General features: G+C 41.2%; 1 protein-coding gene across 2 annotated transcripts in view; it reads right to left on the reverse strand.

Annotated features, from left to right (window-relative positions):
• LOC149449707 (uncharacterized) overlaps positions 1 to 21,940 on the reverse strand; it is a 402,043-nt gene that overhangs the window by 26,673 nt on the left and 353,430 nt on the right. For both annotated transcript variants that reach the window (XM_089692868.1, XM_089692869.1), the window contains exons 7-10: positions 18,257 to 18,381; positions 13,719 to 13,780; positions 7,366 to 7,417; positions 2,154 to 2,238 (exon numbers count right to left, since the gene is read on the reverse strand). In XM_089692868.1, coding sequence (XP_089548994.1) covers positions 2,154 to 2,238; positions 7,366 to 7,417; positions 13,719 to 13,780; positions 18,257 to 18,381 — 324 coding nt within the window. The remainder of the gene's footprint in view (positions 1 to 2,153; positions 2,239 to 7,365; positions 7,418 to 13,718; positions 13,781 to 18,256; positions 18,382 to 21,940) is intronic.

The following is a 21,940-nucleotide window of genomic DNA, read 5'->3' on the forward strand; positions in this document are numbered from 1 at the left end:
CCCCCCCCCAAGCACACACAAGTGATTGACATCATCAGCTGTTCATGTTTCCCTATAAGACTGTTTAGAGGGGGGTATATTCTTTCCCTCCACTCATGTCTCTGATTACACTCAGCTCCTTGTGTTAAGCTGCGCAATGTGTGACATCAGATCCTGCCCTGCGTTTTGAAGCTCCGAAATGCTGTGTAAATTATATACTTTGAACAGCTGTAGAGGAGAGAGGGCTGCAGATAAACAAGTATACCTATGTAGGAGGATTTGGTTTGCCTCTGTGTATCACCTGAGGCTAGTCACTTCATTGTGTATACGTAACAGTTTACAACCGCTTTGCTTAACCCTGCAGTGGGGGTGTGGCATGGGCTGAGTCCTTTGCCTACTTACTTTTTGCCAATCGGTATCCCTCTTTCCCATCTTAGAAAGTTGGGAGGTGTGATGTACAGTAGCTAATCTGCTCTGGGACATGGTACAAAACCATGCCATATGGCATCCTATTCTTAAATCAAACACATGAAGGTTTGACACAGCAAAGTGCATTTTTACTTATGGAATCCTTTGCTAGATAATCCTATTGACTGATCTTCTGTTAAAGGAGAACAACAATCTTTCTTTAAACAGGACCAGGGCAGGGACCCCAGAGCTATGGTCATGGTATCAGTGACTACCCTTAATAGCCATGCTGAATCTCCACTGTTTTCAGATGTGGTGTAAACAGATTACATCCCACAATCCTGGCTGGGATTCTGTAACATCACAAAGGATAATAACAGATTATTAAATCAAGAGCTGGGCAGAGGCAGAAGAGGCACCTGTCATGGGCACTGTGCTAGAGTGTTCAGTTTGAGTAGGAACTTCTCCTGCTTCTGCATCATGGGCTGTGTCAAAATTACAGTTTAGTACTTTGGATTTCACTGGCAGAGCTCTTAGTGTAAATGGCATAGATCTGTTGTCTGTGTGACAGCCTCCTGCTTTGTATCAGGTGTGCTGACAGTGAACCTTAGCTGATTTACTTAGGTGAGCCCCCTCCAAGTGTAATGAGCAGGACTAAAGCTGGCCACACAGTGATCAAAATTTGTCTGGTCCCTGCTGAATTTTGAGCAGTGTGTGGTCATCTCAGCTCAGCAGGAGTAAATTGTTAGATCAAAGGTACATACTGGGAAATTGATCTTGGCCAGTGGCTGCAGCCACTGGTCAGTGTATTCTGAGAGCTGTGGTGCCACTGGGGGATTCCTCCATTCACATCATTTATGTGGATAGAGGAATGTGTATTTTGTTTTTCATTCAGCCTGCTGGCTAAATAAAAAGAAAGTAAGTGAATGGCCACCATAAACCACAGCCCAGTCCTAATCTTCATTCATTTATGAACGCAAACTGCAGTTGTGTAACCCTAATTAGTTTTTATTAACTCTATCATACCCTTATCTTTTATCTTTTTTTTATGGTTTATAGGTGAACTTTCTAAACTTGTGTTTGTTTCTGCAGCACTGCAATAAAAAGATGGTCACCCCTTCTGCTATCCTATGCCTAGTACACACGATGAGAAAAATGGACGAAAAATACCACTTTTGGAGCAATCATCCCATAATCTGATTGTTAGTATACAGCTTTCAAGAGCTGATCACGAGTTCTGTTAAAACTATCTGAAGGGACAAGCACAAACATTTTTCTTGTAAGATAACATAACAAATGATTTTTGTGTAATCAGTAGAGTATTCGCCTGTAAAAAACTGAGTGACCAAGATTGCTCTTGCTTGAAAGTATACATTACAGTACAATGCATTACATCATCACGGGACCTTGTATTCTATCTTATGTCTTTCGGAGCTTTAGTAAGCTATTCATTTTTGATATGAGACTAGAATGCAATAAAAAAAAGGGCGATCTTTCGTCCGATATTCTCATCGTGTGTACAAGCTTTAATAAGCAAGCAAAGTTACTACAGCCTGGAGTACAGTGATTAATTCACTTTTCTAAATAAAAAAAAAATTACTAAAATTACACTTTAATTATCTGGTTGTCATCCCAAAAGATTTGAGTGGAATGTGGCCATAGAGATAAGATCGAAGGGTTTTGTTTTCACAAGGAGCTGGAGAGCAGGCTTACAGTATATAAATATGTATTGTGCTAATGTAGACTGGAACATGACTGTCATTCACCTGTTTCCTCAGAGCTTTAATTTCTTGCAATATTCTTCTCATGAATATAGCCTGGGCTTCATGAGCAGCCATTGAATTCTCCCTCCTGAATAGAACAGAAATTATATTTAAAATATGATAGAGAACATGTTCACTTGCATTACAGTTTACTATAAGATTTACAGGTTTTTTTTCAGAAAATAAAATCAAAACCGCTGCAAGAGCTTCTCAAGTTGGTAAGATGTGGCATTTCTAGTAAACAGCCAATACTATCCCTTTAATTATGGGTTCTAGATTTTTGTAAAAAGACGTTTCGCAGCATAAATGAGAACACTAGAACACTGCAGAAAACAACATCGGTATGTTTGATTTAGATTTAAAGCAGAACTAAAGATAACCTCTTCATGGCCAAAGCATAAAGCGGAAAGTGGGCAGCAGCAGGGGGTTTTACGAACTCTCTGTAGCAGGCAGGAATGTGTGGAAACATTAGCAACCATTGGCTTTGGGTTGTACGGCCACTGAATTGCTTTCAGAGACCCCCGGAATGTGCAGCCCTATCCCCCCCACCCTACATGTCCTGTGGGTCCACAGCCGGTATGGTGGGTGTTGTTGGGTACCTAGGAAAAACCCGAAAGCAATGTTTATTATTTCACCTTAGGTTTTAGTTGTCATCTTCCCCAGCCAATCTGTGCTCCATTAGCTTCAGTGGAGACATCAGCGGTCTAACAGACCCCCGATATCTCAGTAAAGAGAACCCGCCACACAAAAAGCTTAAGAAAAAAATGTAAAAAATGAACGGTACACCCAAGCACTAACACTCCTCACCACCCCCACTCCCCTCCCTCCACGCGTCAGGGGTGCCTACATACAAAAACAGCAATTGTTTTAGAGATAATACCAGGCATATGCAATATTCATGTTTAACGCTAAAATGGATGACTTATATTATTTACAATATTCTGTGACACAAAAAAGTAAAACTACCACCATTTTATTCTCCAGGATCTCTGCTTTCAGAAAATATAGATTTCCTTAGGCCTAAAATGTGCATTTTATCACGTATACAAGAAAAAACAAACAAACAAAAAAACCTGTCCCTGGCAGTGAAAGTGTTAAACTAAAACTTGTATGCGATTGGGCTCTTTATTGCAGAAAAGACATGCTATATCTTTTCTGCAATAAAACAAACTTACCAGCTCTCTCATAATCTGCTCACTGTACATTCTCAGCACTGGAATGAATAAACAACTGTGCCAGCCAATTAGGACCAGCAATCGGAAGAAGATAAAGGTGCCACAAGTTTAATTCTGCTTTTCTAAAAATGTATTGAACATTTCTAATTTGGATTTCAGTTTACTAAAAAAATATCTGTTAGTGTGGGGGGCACAGCATTAATTGTGGATGTACTCACACCTATATGATACCACAAAAGTACATATTGTAACCTATTGCTTGATGTGTCAATGATTGTTAAGGTTTTTGCATTTTGCATGTTCACATCTATTTTCTCTGAGTCCTAAGTGTGTGTACAAGGACCAAAAACTGCCATTTTGTACCCTCGCAACAATAGGTACCTATTGATGTATGCGTTGCAGTGCGCTAATGCTGTTGGGACAGACACGAAAAACACTAGTTCCTGAAAAACTGAGGCATACCCAACTAGAATCTGCTCACAACTGAAATACTGATTAAAATTGCTTAGCCTTTGTTTCAATAAATATGCAGGAAACTTAAAACTAAAATAAAACCTGGTATTTTTGGATGGTATTTTATTTAAAAAAACAAAACAAAACAAAACAGAAAAGAATTTGAATGACAGAAGATACACTTATGATACTATGATTCGTATTTTCCATGCCTAAACTAAGCTGGCTGTATTTGAGTTATGTCAGGAAAACACAATGTTGACCTTGGAATATTTCATGGTATTATACAAACAACAGAGTGTCTCATAGTTGGCCATAGACAAGGACCGTTTGCTAGAAATAAACACAGACTGGGCAGTGCTTTGAGGTGAGATTTGACAAACATTTAAATATAAAAGTGCTAACTGCAACTTTCCATTGGTCAAAACTTAAAGGGAACATTCTGCTTTAAAGACTGGTCCCGCGCTCTCAATTAAGGATTGGCACCTTTGGGGAGCAGGTACCCGAAATTGACAGGTACCCGCTCCCACTTCCGCTGCGATCGCATGGGCCACGTGACAGATCCCAGAAGACTACGGGACCATTCAGAAAGCGCAGCTGTCACAGCCGGGTGCCCACACTGAAGATGCTGGCACTGGGAACACCGGGCGATCAATGAAACGGGCTCTGGAGAGGATACCGCAGGATCGAGGGACAGGTAAGTGGCTGTTTTTTACAAGTCAGCAGCTGCAGTTTATGGAGCTGCTGACCTTTATTTTTTTACAGTGTGAGTGGAACTCTGCTTTAACCATTTGCCTACCGGGCACTTTTACCCCCTTCTTTACCAGGCCAATTTTCAGCTTTCAGCGCTGTCTCACTTTGAATGACAATTGCGCGGTCATGCTTTCTTTTGGTGGTATTTAATAGCCGCTGGGCGGTTTGCTTTTTGCGCTATAAACAAAAAAAGTGCAAAAAATGTGAAAAAAAAAAAGTTTCTTTGTTTCTATTATAAAAATTTTCAAATAGGTAATTTTTCTCCTTCACTGATGTGCATTGATGAGGCAGCACTGATGGGTACTGAGAGGCAGCACTGATAGGCAGCACTGATATGCGGAACTGATAGGCGGCACTAATGAGGTGGCACAGATAGGCGGCACTGACTGGCATCACTGCTGGGCACTGACTGGCATTGTCTTTTTCCCATGACCTCTTCATCATGTCTCAGAATTCAAGGAAGTAAACGTGTGTAGACGTACACAAGAAGACATCTTCAACGGGAGCCATATGACCCGGCTTGAAAGGATGGAGCCATTTACTGCAACCACAGAATAACATAAACCCCTCACTGTCTGATTAGGCAAACTCAAATCTCCTGCTAAGGGCATGCTCCTTGATGAAGAGGTCATGGGAAAAAGACAATGCAAAAATCCCTGATAAATTATATATGTTAGCATCTTCAGCACTGATGAATGACCACTAACTACACCTGATAAACAGGAGAGGGAAGCTGCTATCATCCAGGAGGTACCCAGGGAGGAATCCGTATCAGATGGGAGAAGCCCTTTTCAAGGCGCTCCAGCTGACCCAGTGAGATATTGTTTTCTCAAATGCGCAATTACTTCGTGCATCCGGTGAGTTTGCAATTTATTTATTTATCACCAGAAGTGGTTGGGAAGAAATCCTCAATACCATATTTCATATCTTGACCATCACATGGACTTTTGATTGTGCACCACATACTAATTTATATGCTTATTTACCGCATGATATATATTGTCGATTTTACAAGCGCTACACCTTTATTTTCATTTTAGCTTCAGAGAGGTTGTATTGGTACCTTTTTGGTGTCCCAGCTGCTTTAATATATAGTGCTCACTTTTTCTTTCCATTTTGTTCTATAGGATTGCAAGACAGAAAGCCAGCAATGTTCTGGAAATGCCACTATGTATTTTTCATAAACCAACTTGTAATCTGTTTTATATTTCTTAAAGTAGATATACATTTAAATATGCAGATTTAAATTGACATAATACCTAGTGATCCAGGCACAAAAGTGTTTGCTCCATCACTTCTAATAGGTTAGCAATTATGCTCCAACATTGTAAGTCTTTCACATAAGTTTCTGTTTGAGACAATTTCAACAGTACACATGGTTCACTGTTGTCACCACCAAGAAATCTGCCCTGTGAAATGCCATGAAACCATTGCTGGAGTGCATGTAGACAGTAGGTGGGTGCCACAAAGCTGCAGGAAATCTGCAGTCTTGAATTTGACCCAGCTTGTTCCTTGACCCTGCTTTATTCTGATATCCTGTTGTTGACCATGACTTGTCTCCTAACTTTGTTTTCTGCCTGCTGTTTTATTGCTTTTGCTGCTCATCTGATATCAAACCAAGCATGGATTCTGACCCTGCTCCTGTCTTCTGATTTATTACCTTTGCTACTCAGTTGTTGCTGACTCTGGCTAATTTTGACTAAAGCTTTGCTCCCTGCGCCTGGAAGTTCCTGTGTTCCACCTGTGTATCACCTTTCTGCACAAGCTTCAGTTTGAGCAACCACAGCATCCAGAATGTCGCACCCGTACCACTCCTTGACTTGCTACACTTACACCCTGTCACCAACTTCAGGGGATATTGGACAGAAAGTGTAAGGATAGCCCTTTCATCAGCTTGCCCTCTACCAGGTTTGGGACACTAACTGTGAGCTGTAGAGAAAGAAAAATTGCACATACAAGGTATGTTCAAGTCAAAAGACCAGCAAGGCAACATCCAAACGTTAAAAGGAAACATCCTTAATCCTTGACTTCAGGGAAAGGAAGAATGAATAAATAAGGTAGAGTATGTAAGAACAAAAGAGCTAAACAATTAACAGCAAGAGGTGTAGGTGGAACATCCTTAACCCTTGAGTTTAGGGAGAGAGAAAGTCCATAAATGAAGAATGTACCTCATAAGTAACAATCTACCTTATTGATAACATCAGTGCTCAGTTCCCTCAGCCTTAATCATTACCATGGCAAGAATTTTACAATGATGCCAAATGGTACCTATTGTGAGGTAGCTCCCAGCCCGACCAGCTATACACAGTGCTTCAGTGCTCAGAGACTGGGTGACACCAGAGACTGTACCATAGCAAAGAATCTGCAGAGTGCTCTGTGGATAACTAACAGTACATAGAGATCTAGAAAGTGTCACAATACAGAACCATAGAAATTTTGAATGCACCAATTGCCTAAATGTCAAATTCAAGGCTAACCCTGCTATCTTCAGTTCAGTAGGATCCAGGTATAGCCTTCAAAGCTGTTGCTGAGGTTACGCTGATCTGGAAAGCTGTTGTGTAGATATGAGCTCAAGCAGCATTTCTTGAAATCTTGGCTAAAGTTACTGAGGGAAAAAATATTAGTGGAGTGTCATAAATGAAGGTAAAAATAAAAAAGGGCAAAATTAGATTTTCTCAGCACAGCTAGGCATAAGGTGTCCAATCTCCTAGGACACTAGCAAAAAAATTATGATTGGGATTGGTTTATCGTTTCTTGTTTGCTACTGTCCAAATCTCTTGCAGGCGCCAGTTTGACCCACGTCTAGAAATTACTACAATTATAAAGTCAATTACCACTGTGTCATCTCAGCTTCCAAATCTTCTGTATCCAAATAAGAGGCTTTGCCTAAAAATAAACACAGAATCTGAATACATTCAATGAAAGTTAAAGGACCTTTCAACCAGTAATTAATATTTCAGTCTTGGTTGGATACGAGCTAGTTTAAATCAGTCACTGGCTTCAACAAAGGAAATGTATACTAATTTCTACCCAACTTCTGCAGTCAATATGAGGGAATTTCCCTTTATTGTACATTATTGGACAAGAAGCAAAGCTCTTCTTCGTGTATCAAAAGGAGTAATCATTTTCTTGATGCAGCAGGAAAGGGAGCTACTTGTTGCAGCAAGAACAGTATTCTGACAATAAAAGGTTGAACCATCCTTAAGGTCCCCAAATAATAAAAAGCCAGAGGGTGATTCAGCCAACGATAATGAAATATCAGTTCTGGATGGACTTAAGCTGTAAACCAAAATGAAACTCATACAGTGAATATAAAAATGTTTAATGAAATTACATAGTAAACCTAAACCCTTCAAAATAATGACCCTAAATGCTATTGTTTATCAGTCTCTTCTCTGGCCTCATACCTCACATTTAATGCTGGTATTTCTCCTTCACCACCTATCTTAGCAATTAGCTTTAAAATGGTTGTAATTAGAGATGAGCGAATTATTCAAAAATTCGATTCGGCTGATTCGCCGAAATTTGCGGGATAAATTCGATTCGATGCGAATTTATTCGCTGCGAATTTAACTTATTAAAAGGGTTTCTAGGCTTCAGAGAGCCTTTATATTAGTGCAGAACACTGTACCTTTAATTTAAATGCCCTTGGAGTCTGCTGGGGAAGAGAAATAATACTGTCAGTCAGTATGACATGCAGATGAGTGCCGTCGATCTTAGAATCACCGCACACTTCACTCATTTGGGCAGTCACGGGGCCAAAACCAGAGTGTGGAGCCACAGTGTGGCGGTGGAGGCAGCAGCAATGGGAGGCCATACAGCACCCTATGACAAAAATGGAACCCACCAGCAGTGTGAGGAGACCTGAAAGTGGCACATGGCAGAGTGTGGCGATGGAGACAGCAGCAATGGGAGGCCGTACAGGGACCCATGACACACTCTGGACCTGGCAGCAGCATGAGGAGGCGGTACAGGGGCCCATGACAGATTACGGGCCTGGCAGCAGCATGAGGAGGCGGTACAGGGGCCCATGGCAGAGTGGCGAAGCGTAAGCAGCTTAAATTGAAGGCCATACAGAGGCCTATGTTAAAAAGTCCCCCCAGCAGCAGTGTGGGGAGACGACTATCAAGAGTCCAATGGCAGAGTGGCGGAGCAGAAGCAGCTTCAATTGAAGAAGAAGAGGATGAGGATGAAGAAGAAGAAGAAGAAGAGGATGAGGATGAAGAAGAAGAAGATGAGGATTAAGAAGAAGAAGAAGAAGAGGATGAGGATGAGGAAGAAGAAGAAGAGGATGAGGATGAGGATGAGGAAGAAGAAGAAGAAGAAGAAGAGGATGAGGATGATGAAGAAGAGGATGAGGATGAAGAAGATGAGGATGAAGAAGAAGAAGAGGATGAAGAGGATGAGGATGAGGAAGAAGAAGAAGAGGATGAGGATGAAGAAGAAGCAGAAGAAGAAGAGGATGAGGAAGAAGAAGAAGAAGAAGAGGATGAGGATGAAGAAGAAGAGGATGAGGATGATGATGATGAAGAAGAAGAAGAAGAAGAGGATGAGGATGAAAAAGAAGAAGAAGATGAGGATGAAGAAGAAGAAGAAGAAGAAGAAGAAGAAGAGGATGAGGATGAAGAAGAAGAAGAAGAGGATGAGGATGAGGAAGAAGAGGATGAGGATGAAGAAAAAGAAGAAGAAGAGGATGAGGATGAAGAAGAAGATGAGGATGAAGAAGAAGAAGAAGAAAAAGAAGAAGAAGAGGATGAGGATGAAGAAGAAGAAGAAGAAGAAGAAGAAGAAGAGGATGAGGATGAAGAAGAAGAAGAAGAGGAAGAAGAAGAAGAAGAAGAAGAAGAAGAGGATGAGGATGATGAAGAAGAAGAAGAGGATGATGATGATGAAGAAGAAGAGGATGAAGAAGAAGATGAGGATGAAGAAGAAGAAGAGGATGAAGAAGAAGAAGATGAGGAAGAAGAAGATGAAGAAGAAGAAGAGGATGAGGATGAAGAAGAAGAAGATGAGGATGAAGAAGAAGAAGAAGAAGAGGATGAGGAAGAAGAAGAAGAGGATGAGGAAGAAGAAGAAGAGGATGAGGATGATGATGAAGAAGAAGAGGATGAGGATGAAGAAGAAGAAGAGGATGAAGAAGAAGAAGAAGAAGAGGATGAGGATGAAGAAGAAGAAGAAGAAGAAGAGGAGGATGAGGATGAGGAAGAAGAAGAAGAGGATGAGGATGAAGAAGAAGAAGAAGAGGATGAGGAAGAAGAAGAAGAGGATGAGGATGGAGAAGAAGAAGAAGAAGAGGATGAAGAAGAAGATGAGGATGAAGAAGAGGATGAGGATGAAGAAGAAGAAGAAGAAGAAGATGAGGATGAAGAAGAAGAAGAAGAAGAAGAAGAGGATGAGGATGATGAAGAAGAAGAAGATGAGGATGAAGAAGAAGAAGAAGAAGATGAGGATGAAGAAGAAGAAGAGGAAGATGAGGATGAAGAAGAAGAAGATGAGGATGAGGATGAAGAAGAAGAAGAAGAGGATGAGGAAGAAGAAGAAGAAGATGAGGATGAAGAAGAAGAAGAGGATGAAGAAGAAGAAGAAGAAGAAGAAGAAGAAGAAGAAGAGGATGAGGATGAAGAAGAAGAAGAAGAAGAGGATGAAGAAGAAGAAGAAGAGGATGAGGATGAAGAAGAAGAAGATGAGGATGAAGAAGAAGAAGAAGAAGATGAGGATGAAGAAGAAGAAGAAGAGGATGAGGATGAAGAAGAAGAAGAAGAAGAGGATGAGGATGAAGAAGAGGATGAGGATGAAGAAGAAGAAGAGGATGAGGATGAAGAAGAAGATGAGGATGAAGATGATGAAGAAGAGGATGAGGATGGTGAAGAAGAAGAGGATGAGGAAGAAGAAGAGGATGAGGATGAAGAAGAGGACGAGGATGAAGAAGAAGAAGAAGAAGAAGAAGAGGATGAGGATGAAGATGATGAAGAAGAGGATGAGGATGAAGAAGAAGATGAGGATGAAGAAGAAGAAGAGGATGAGGATGAAGAAGAAGAAGATGAGGATGAAGAAGAAGAAGAAGAAGAAGAAGAAGAGGATGAGGATGAAGAAGAAGAAGATGAGGATGAAGAAGAAGAGGATGAGGATGAAGAAGAAGAGGATGAGGATGAAGAAGAAGAGGATGAGGATGAGGAAGAAGAAGAAGAAGAAGAAGAGGATGGGGATGAGGATGAAGAAGAAGAAGAGGATGAGGAAGAAGAAGAAGAAGAGGATGAGGATGATGAAGAAGAAGAGGATGAAGAAGAAGATGAGGATGAAGAAGAAGAAGAAGAGGATGAGGATGAAGAAGAAGAAGAAGAAGAAGAAGAGGATGAGGAAGAAGAAGAAGAGGATGAGGAAGAAGAAGAAGAAGAAGAAGAAGAAGAGGATGAGGATGAAGAAGAAGAAGAAGAAGATGAGGATGAAGAAGAAGAGGATGAGGATGAAGAAGAAGAGGATGAAGAAAAAGAAGAAGAAGTAGAGGATGAGGATGAAGAAGAAGAAGAGGATGAGGATGAGGAAGAAGAAGAAGAAGAGGATGAGGATGAAGAAGAAGATGAGGATGAAGAAGAAGAGGATGAGGATGAAGAAGAAGAAGAAGAGGATGAGGATGAAGAAGAAGAAGAAGAATAAGAAGAGGATGAGGATGAAGAAGAAGAAGAAGATGAGGAAGAAGAAGAAGAAGAGGATGAGGATGAAGAAGAAGAGGATGATGAAGAAGAAGAGGATGAGGGTGAGGAAGAAGAAGAAGAAGAAGAAGAAGAAGAAGAGGATGAGGATGATGAAGAAGAAGAAGAAGAAGAAGAGGAAGAAGAAGAAGAGGAAGAAGAAGAAGAGGATGAAGAAGAGGATGAGGAAGAAGAAGAAGAAGAGGATGAGGATGAAGAAGAAGAAGAAGAAAAGAAGAGGATGAGGATGAAGAAGAAGAGGATGATGGTGAGGAAGAAGAAGAGGATGATGATGATGAAGAAGAGGAGGATGAGGATGAAGAAGAAGAAGAGGATGAGGATGAAGAAGAGGATGAGGATGAAGAAGAAGAGAATGAGGATGAAGAAGAGGATGAGGATGAAGAAGAAGAAGAGGATGAGGATGAAGAAGAAGAAGAGGAGGATGAGGATGAAGAAGAAGAGGATGAGGATGAAGAAGAAGAAGAAGAAGAAGAAGAAGAAGTAGGATGAAAATAAGAAGAATTCCATTCCAGCAAAAAGTGTATCTGCAGAGAGCTCCGCTATTTCTGACAGTTCTCTGACAGTTCCTTCACATTTACAGCGGTTGAAACATTGTATCTATTTGTTTCCGAATAAAAACATCTGTATCCTAAATGGAAACAAATAGATACAATGTTTCAACCGCTGTAAATGTGAAGGAACTGTCAGAGAACTGTCAGAAATAGCAGAGCTCTCTGCAGGGACACTTTTTGCCGGCTGTAGAAGGGATGAAAATCGGCCGATCGGGGAAAATTCGATTCGCGCATCCGAAGTTTGCTAATTTTCGGATTCGGTGCGAATCGAATTTTTCCTAATATTCGAAACGAATTCCACTTCGCCAAGTTCGATTCGCTCATCTCTAGTTGTAAAATAATTTTTTTAACCTCTTGCCCTCCAGAGGATTTACCCCCCTTCCTGACCAGGCCATTTTTTGTGATACGGCGCTGTGTTACTTTAACTGACAATTGTGCGGTCATGCAATGCTGCACCAAAGTTTTTACCTTAATGCAAGGAATACATTAAGATAAAAAATGTTTCGGTTTCAAAAACACTTTAACATGTTAACGTATTTTCATACTTATTTTCAATGTTCTTTAAATCTGCAGTTTTCATTAATATAATACTTGGTGATTCTGCCAAGAATGTCCTTTCTTTTTCACTTCCTCTTATAGGATAATGCCCTGTCCCTGTCTCCCAACTGTCCTGCCCCTGGAACCTCAACTTTCACTGGCAGTTTTTCCTCCGAAACATGGCAAATATATAATTGGCATGGGAATTATTCACATTCAATAGTGTGCAGCAACAGCTCTGAAGAAGAGGGATTTTTTTTTCCGGAAACGCATTGGCATGATGTACTGGCTGCTATTCTCTATACACACCACTTGTTGACTACGCTATAGCCAAAAGATGGCTACAGTGCGCTCATCCAGTTCTGGGAGGGTGTCAATAGACATCCTCCCAGAGCCCCGCCCCCTGCACACTTCCTTCAGTGTACATTGGGCATGCTGTGATTGCTGTGTCCTTTGGACACAGCTGATCACAGATCGGGTTAAAGGTCAATCACAGCGGCCATGTGTCATGTAATCAGCTGTGTCCAATCACAGCTGATCACATGTAGCAGATTGCTGGTAGTCAGCATTCCTTTCCTCCTGTGTTGTGTCTGTGGGAGGTAAGGAGAGTCGTTAACCGACAAGCCTGTCAGGACATCGTTTTCACTGATATTCAGGGCGCTGATCAGTCCCATCAGTGCCAATCAGTGCCACCTATCAGTGCCTATCAGTGCCACCTATCAATGCCCATCAGTGCCATCTCATCAATGCCCATCAGTGTAACCTATCAGTGCCCTTCACTGTAGCTTCATCATCGCACATAAGTGAGGAAGAAAAATTACTTATTTGCAAAATTTTATAATCCTTTTTTGTTTATTTAGCAAAAAAATAAAAACCCAGTGGTAAGACAGCTCTATCTGTCTCAAAAAAATGCTAAAAATGTCATATAGGTACAGTGTTGCATGACCGCGCAATTGTCATTCAAAGTGTGGGAGCTCTGAAAGCTGAAGACTGGCCTGGTCAGGAAGGGGGTAAAAGTGCCTAGTAGGCAGGTGGTTAATCTACCATCCATCTTGCATTCTTTTGGACATTGGGCGCTCCTTCTTTCCTATAATTCCAAGTCTATCTGTTGAAACGACCTTAAGGCTATACCAGAAAGGCAGCAGCCCAAAGCCTAAGAGGATTTACCGCCAGTATCTAGCATTGGGCACAACCTGCTGGAGTGACATCTCCCTTCCCACCTATGACCAGTGACTGATCCAGTCAGTCCAGCACAGTCTTCAGCACAAACAAATAATGGTGTTGGAGGAATAGGATATGCAAAACAGCTTTCCATAATCTCTTATCACTGGGTAATACACTTACAATGAACATAATCTATACCATGTTAATAGTTTAACAGACTCTCACCTAAAGAGAATGCAGGGAAGTAACTCATTGTGGTTGCATTTGTCCAATCCTGTGCAAGGGCTCTAAAAATGTAAGAAAACAACAGCCAAATTTGTGTAAAATGTCACACACACTGACTGAAAGAAAGGGCTTTGTAGCTTTTATTAACCAACTATGAGAACAGTTTGAGCAAGATTTCAGTAAAAAATAGGATAAAAATGAATGTGGCTAAAATGCACTAAAAGTAAAAAATAAAATACATCTTAAATATTTAATAATGATAAATTATATATTTAAAGAGTTTGTAATTCCTGATATGTGTCTGCTGTACCATGTACTTGTATGAAAAAATATGCTGCTCTCTTTGCATTACTTCCTTTGTGGGAAATCCCTACTGCCACTCCCTCTGCTTTTCTTTTAAAAACTGACCAAACTAGGCATGAGAATGCACCATGGTCAGTTCTCTAGCTATGCTGGGAACTCAGCCTGCTCTCCTCCAATGATCAGACTTGTCCTGACACACACCACTGCACAGCCTTTCATAGGGAAAATCAGTGTGCGGCTGTTTCTCCTCCCCCAGCTCTTATGCACCTGAGAACATTAGGTATGTGGTCACTTATAAAAAAGGGGGCAAAGTGTTCATAATGGGTTTTTTTTGTTGTTCTTTTTTTTATATCTATACACAAATGTTTTGCCTTTCACTTTTATTTTAAACTGAATGAGTTGTTTTACAAGGTGAGAGTATACATATACTTTAAGTGTGCTGACAGACCATGAAGCACCTGGTTTGCAAATGCTCTTACCCACAACCAGCCTCCAAGCTAGGAGTAGTAAGTACATGTTATGAAAATGTATTATTCAATTTTGTGGGTTAATGCACTAGGCTGGTGTACCCTCTTTTGTTTATTTCGTGAAGTGGTTTCAGGACAGCCCCAGTCCTAGAGGGCAGCAAAGCTTGAGTGTTTATCCCTGTGACGTGAACTCATCTCCAATACCTTTTACCAGGCTATCACATTTATGTGCAGGAGGCATTTTCTATGGTATTCTGTGCACAATCTGTTAACCTTTAGTAAATCCACCCCTTAGTATCAAGAAGTCAGCATAAGTGTTAATTCTTTCATTTACATGGCTAAAGGTATAAATTGGTGTCAATTCACCAAGAGATGTGAAAACTGCATTATATGTGGCAGATGGATGGAGTTGATTGACTTAAAGCAAATAGGCTCTTCACATTGCTAGGGGACAATTTTCCTTAGCTTATTGAGTGCGGCAAAGCAGTGCTGACTTCCATCATCCAATTATGGGCAAACACCACATTCACTAAGTTAAAGGGCAATTCCCTTGAAAATTGAACGCCCTTTTGCCTTTAGTAATCAACCCAACGGTGCTGATAGCCCCCAACCTTGTTCAGGGATGGCTGTTCCAGTTTTAGGTAGATGGTCTCTTTTACATCTCTTGCGAACCAATTGTCCTCTCTGTCCAAAATGTGTACTCACTGTCCTCAAAAGAGCACCCCTTGTCTTTAAGATGTAAGAAGAGCTGAGTGGATATAAATGCTGGGGTATCCTGACACTCAATGAAACTGAAGAAGTGTGGCTTGGAGAAGACACAAAACATTACAGAACAAGTGAAGCTGAATGTGACTAAGGCAGGGAATAAAAAAACTGACCCGGTCTCCCCATCCACACATTCAAGGTGGATGGGGAGAATCCTCCCTCTGAGCTATTGCATTCTAACAACAGAGAGACTTCCCCACGGTCAGAATACACTGATCAGCACTGCAGTCTATAGTCTGCTGCGCTGATCGAGTAGGGAAAATCCAACAGGGCCGTTGTACAGAAGTCGATCAGTAGATCGACTTCTGTACAACCACAGTGCCCATACATGGATTGAAATTTGGCTGGTCCCTGCTTAACTGGCTGAATTTAAATCCATGTTTAGCCAATTTAACTACTAATAGCTATACCATGACCTGGATAATTGAGAACCTTCACATACCAATCAGCCTTCAACCCTGTTGTCAGGAATGGACTCAGCACTGGTGGTGGGACTCACCTGCTGTGTGGGCTGCAGTACCAGGGCTGACCAGCGGGTGCTCTCAGCAGCCAGAAGCTCACTCCAGGCAATCAGCCAACACCTGGGGCTGATTGCATGGGGTGTATTTAAGGAATGGCCAGACCTGTGATCAGGGCCTTGGTGTATATTTTCCCATGAGCCCCTGTACCTGGTATCCTGTGTTCCTGTCTCGTTGCTGACCCTGCTTGATCCTGACCTCTGCTGACCGTCTCCTGTTGAACCCCTGGCTTGCCTGACCATCCTTCTGCCTGATCCCCTGTGCCACGCTGCCCGTGAGTTACTGAACCCGGCTTGTGACCCTGACTATTCTCTGCCTGCTCCTCCGGTACCTCGCTGCCCGCACGTTGCTGACCTGGCCTGCCTGACGCTACTCAAACGATCCATCCCGCACGGATCAGTCCCTGTTACCAGGTCTGCCAGCCTCTTCACATCAGGCTTTCCCACAGTACATACCCTCGGCAGACCCCTCTACCACAGTTGGGTGCACTCAGGGGCCGCGACCTGGTCTCATTCCTGCGCCAAGTCCATCCCCACCATCAGGGGATCTGGTGAAAAGGCAGACAGGGGCTTAGACTCCACGCCCTGGGGAATCCTGGTCTGTGGGTACTAGAGATCCCGCCGGGCGGTGCCTGACAGTACCTAACGGCCTGCCTGACCATTCCACCTCTCCAGCCCTGACTACGCCTGTGTTCCTGAAGCCTGCTACTTCCCTGTGTCAGTCCACACATTTCTGGTCACACCCGGATCCCTAACACCTGTTGTACTCTACTGTTTGATTAGAAAAAGAGCTTGTTTTTTACCACTTTAAACACACCAAAATCACAACTATGCTACTCTATAAATGTGTGAAAAAACACAAAAATGTCTCATAAATCAATCCAAAATAATTCTTTCTAAAAAATGCACATGTATCAGTCTATTCATTGGGCCAAGGAGCCCATTTATAAAGCAGCTGTATGGGCTTACCTTGGCAATACCATTTCTGATAGAAAAAAAAAGTCTCCTGGCACATTTCAAAAGTGTAGCATTGTTTTACAATTGTGATTTCCATTTTGCATGCTCAGGACTTTAAAACAGGCAAAGCCCAATGCATTTTAATAAATGGGAAAAATGAAATGTGTCAAGAGAAGGGGAAGGAGGAGAAAACCGATGACATAACTTTGAGAGGTCAGGAGACCAGACTCTGCTCCTAACACCGAATGTTGTCTGTTGTTATTAGGGGAACACTACAAAGGAAACTATAGGCTCTACAGCACACGCTGCATTTTAATGAATGAAATGTAAAATTCAGGCACATTGTGAAGTATTGACTGCAGCATCCTGCAAATCACAGTACTTGGTCTGTTTTAAATAGGGCTATAATAATTTTCTTTGCTGAAAGGGTTGCTGGGTCATGCCAATGCTGAAAGTTATAACGTTACATGTTATTAGAAGAGTTATTTCATAGACTATTCAGAGAAAAATGATGGGGCGCCTTCCTGTGAGCCTGTTTGGTTATGTAACCCAAAAGATTAAAGATCCAGTGGTATGAAGATCATCTGGTGATCTTCTCATACAGGCAGGCTCATGTATAAAAAAAACCATATGTCTGACCTAAACTTCCAGTACACTTGGCTGTGGTAGGCACAGGAACATGAATCTAAAGTCACACGATACTTTATTGATGTCAGCCCCACTGTACAGTTTTTCTACATCAGTCCCCGGCTGTGGAGGGCCTAAACATAATTCTCAAACTGAATCTGGGGTGACATTCCATTCATGTTCCAGAGGGCCATATTTAGATATTATGCCGCACTAGGCACAGCTGAATGATGACCCCGTTTTGTGCAAGTCTCATTCCTTCTATCATGTGATTATTTTTAGAATGTCTTACAGCTAAAATACAATATTGAAGCCAGCAATGGTCCATTTCATATTCTGGACTACTATTCAACTGTAAAGACTACAAACATATGAAAGCAAAGATGCTTGTAAGTTTTCTGCAGTATGAAGAGCCTTCTAATAGCTCTTAACATTCCCTACAGCACCTTTTAACTACACTTCTATGACTGAATGTGGCCACAAATGTTCTGAAATGTCTAGAAGAGGAAACACAATCAAGAAAAAAAAAAAATCACAATTTGTATATTTTAAGAACCAGGGAAAGCCCCCTAAACCTGCTGCTCAAGACACTGTCCGATAAGTGACATTATAGTAAGTACAGCTGTGGGCCCCATTCAATCATGTCTTTGCTGGTGCAGAAAGCTGAACCTCCATGTGACACATGAAATGTTGTATTCCCTCATAGCAGGAATGGACAACAGTTCACATGTGAACCATTTGGTGTCTAGGTGTTAGAAGACTTACCAGTTGACTTATTGGGGCAAACACAATTCGGCCAAGCAATAGCACGAGAAGAGGAGATCACCAGAAATGAAAACGTGTTTGCTACTTTCAGCAAGAGTAGCTTAATGAGATGAATCACTTATTTTCAACTGACTTACCTGAACTTGCTGTTCAAAATGACATCATCAGAAAAGTTACAGCTTGCAAATAGCTCAATAGCTCTGCTATCTGCATGTGTCACAATAGCATCATAAAAGCCCACGAGGGATACATCTTTCAGGAGCTGGAAATAGGAAATATATTGGATTAGGTCACATAACATGACATATGACCTTTAACACCTTGAAGAACCTGAAAACACAGAACCCTCTTTCCAAATTATTATCTATTAAAATTACATTGTAGCAGTTTTTTTTGCCTTACTTAAAGCGGAGTTCCACTCACCTGTCAAAAAATAAGTCAGCAGTAAGGCCGGCATCTTCAGTGTGGGCACCCGGCTGTGATAGCTTGCAACGTCACAGCCGGGTACCCACTGTGCATGTGCAAGTAGCGCTGCGCTTCATGAATGGTCCTGTAGTCTTCTGGGACCTGTCAAATGTCCCAAAAGACTACAGGAAGGGAGGGAGGGAGGACACCTTCCGTTTCCGATCGCCTAGGCGATCTGACCGGAAATGGGAGCGGGTACCTGTCAAATTTGGGTACCTGCCCCCCAAAGGTGCCAATCCTTAATGGGGAGCAGTCCTTAAAGTAGAACTTCCCCTTTTGGGTGGAGCTCCAATTTAAGTACAGTTTTCCTTTAAAAGCTTCCCTCTCTCCAGTCAAAGTTGTGCACTTACCTGTCCCCACTTCTTTAAGCTCAAGAAGCTGCACGGATGCGTTAAAGGTCTCCTGGCTGGGATTCTATTCTGAGCATGTGTTTCCAAATCTCCATTAACTGCTATGGAAAGCCCATCCACCTTTCATCTCAGTGGTGGATGGATGGTCCGGTCAGGAGACTTAATGGGATTAAACTTAATAATGGGATCAGGTAAGTGTACAACTTGGGGAGGGTGTTGACAGTAGGTCTTGTAAATAATAACAGTAATCAAATGCAGCTATCTTTTAATATAAAGTACAGCTGTTTTCGCAATTGTGTAAGATTTCTCTTAAAGCCCAGTTCCAAATAGAACTTTTTTTTATATTGAGGCTTCAAATATTGAGGAAAAGGGTTAAAAGATATGTCTGGTGTTCCTGCTAGGAAGATTGCCCGCCAACTCGGGCTTCCTGTCAATGGGACAAGAAGGGAGTTGAAGTTCCTCCAAAAAAGAAACAAACAGTGATAAAAGCAAATGTTTTTGTTTGTGGAGAATTTTTTTTGTCGAGTTTTTACTGTTGCCTGGGCTTGCTATTGGTTTCCTCTCTCGTCAAGCATTAAGTAAGGGACACAGGGATTTATAAGTATTGTTTGAATGCTAAGGCAAACCTTGATTATTGATTTTGTACTTGCCAGTTTTACAGATCATATCAATGTCTAAAAACTAGTGTTGTTTCCAGTGACAGTCTTGTGCACTTGTTATTCAGTATTGGTACTGTGGAGATATTCTGTGTCATATAAAATCAAAATTAATATTTGTGTGTTCTTCCTGGTAGATTCCCATTAAAGCAAATCTAAGGTGACAGCATACCTTTAATTTGATAACATCAGCATTGTAATAACAATACAAACAATTGTTATATTTGACAATCCAATATAAGGTTACTTGAAAAATCTTTCATGTTGTGAGTTCAGCCTGTCTGCTAGTCATCTCTTTCCACAACTTCCTGGATTCTCAGCATGCTTTGCAGCTTCTCCTCCGCTGCTTTCTTTCAATCTCTAAGAACTACATATCCCGTGGTAGCTTACTGCATGCAAGCAGTGATTCCTGTACTGATTACTCCTCTCAGAACCTCTGTGACAGTGACACAGCAGACTCTGGAGTTGATTTATTATATTTACTAAAGGTAAATAGACTGTGCACTTTGCAAAGTGCATATGCACGCTGCAAGAGCCATTGCTTCGGAGTTTAGTAAATGAGCAGAAGCTCTGCTGACTTCCATCATCCAATCATGTGCAAGCAAAAAAGCTGTTTTTTTTTTCATTTCCTTTGATGTGATTGGGCATTCTTTGCAAAGTGAAGCTTTACCTCATTTACTAAGCTCTGGAGCAACTGCACTTGCAGAGTGCACAGTCCATTTGCCTTTAGTAAATCAACCCTTCTTACTCTGTGAATTCTGTGTCACAGCAGTGCCTAACAGAAGGGCATCGTGAGTATGGAGAAATAAATGTGTGGGGATTTTCACAGAGTAAATTTACAAACTTTGATATTATTCGAAGTAATAGAAGTAAGCTACAATTAACTGAAATACAATGCGGAAATTAATACAGGATTTTACACTTTGCCAGATCCGCTTTAAATGTTTGTATTTAGTGAAAACATATGCCAGTCACTCATATGATCTTCATACACTAGATGGCAGCAGGGTAATATCTGTACAAGGTATATAGCCTCTTGTTGCGTTTGGCAGAATAGAGGCTATTATAAAATGGGAGTTGCACTCCTCATTTGACTTAGCCTTAACAATCTCATTTTTAAATATGGTTAAATAGAGCATTTATCAAATCTGAAAATAAATGTAGACATCACTTCTAGGACTTTATTTAAAAGTACACAGTAATTGCTGCTATTTGTTTTCCTGTAGCACTAGATCAGAACATCATTCATGCTGTACTTTATTCTGCCAGGAAGGTATGTTGCCACCTAGCAACATCTGACGTGTTAATGGCAACCTCTTTGAATTCTAGCTGGAAGCTGAAAATGAATGCAGCTCACAACGCACTGCGTGGAGCCAAGCACAGGACCTGGCAATCCAATCAGTGCTTAGCTGGTGTTTCTTTACTATTTTAGGGTCTTATCAGACACCAGAAAAAGAGACAGTCATTCCAAGTCCAAGAACAAATGTCTTGATGATGTTTCTGTTTTTATTTATTGGAGCAGATTGCAAAACCACTTGATCTTCATGCTTTTGTTTTCAGTGGTGGAAAACATCTTATAACTAGGTTGGAGTTTTACTTTAAAAGGAAATTCAACTTTATTAAAAATAGATAATATACTATTATCACTACCATGACTGCTTGCAGTCTTTGATGAAGTTTGTACCTAGAATCTTGCTTCCATCATCACTTTCTATTTGACCTTGTCTTTTGCCAGGTGAGTGCTCTGAGTTATGTCACGGCTGCCTGTCATTTCCTGGATGTCATGCACCTATCGTGTTCTTCTTCTACCTTTCCCTTTCTTTACTTTGCTGACTTTTTTAATATTGCATTTCCAGCCAAGTCTTATGTTATTTGTCTAAAGATTGGCATCTCTCTTCAATCGCTTTCCAAAATATGTGGATTAGATTCATTGCAGCTCTTTGTGACAATGTCCGTCGTACTGATTATTAGCATCCTTCTGTAGAACTACAGTTCAGAATCTTTGCTATTTTTTTTATAGACCTTGTGAGATACTATACCTTTCTTAGTAATTTCTCTAGTTTTGACTGGACTTCAAGTTTCCTTACATACCGATACTGGCATAGACGATTCACCTGACACAGCATTAATTGGATGGCTGAGTCACGTGGGGGGTGTCTAAAGTTATAAGGGACGGTTTGGTTGATCAAGGTGGCTATGTTTGTATTGGGCAAGAATCTTCTCTTTACTCCAATTTTGGCAGACATTCCCTGACTAAACCTTCTCAGGGAAGAGTTGACAGGAAAAGTTCTGGAGATGAACAGCCATCTGAAATCAGTAGGTTGCTACAGCACATTGAGGGACTTGTGCA

Source organism: Staurois parvus, unplaced genomic scaffold (genome assembly GCF_062004578.1).
Source record: "Staurois parvus isolate SC_StPar_1 unplaced genomic scaffold, SC_StPar_1.0 ptg000607l, whole genome shotgun sequence".
NCBI lineage: Eukaryota > Metazoa > Chordata > Amphibia > Anura > Ranidae > Staurois > Staurois parvus.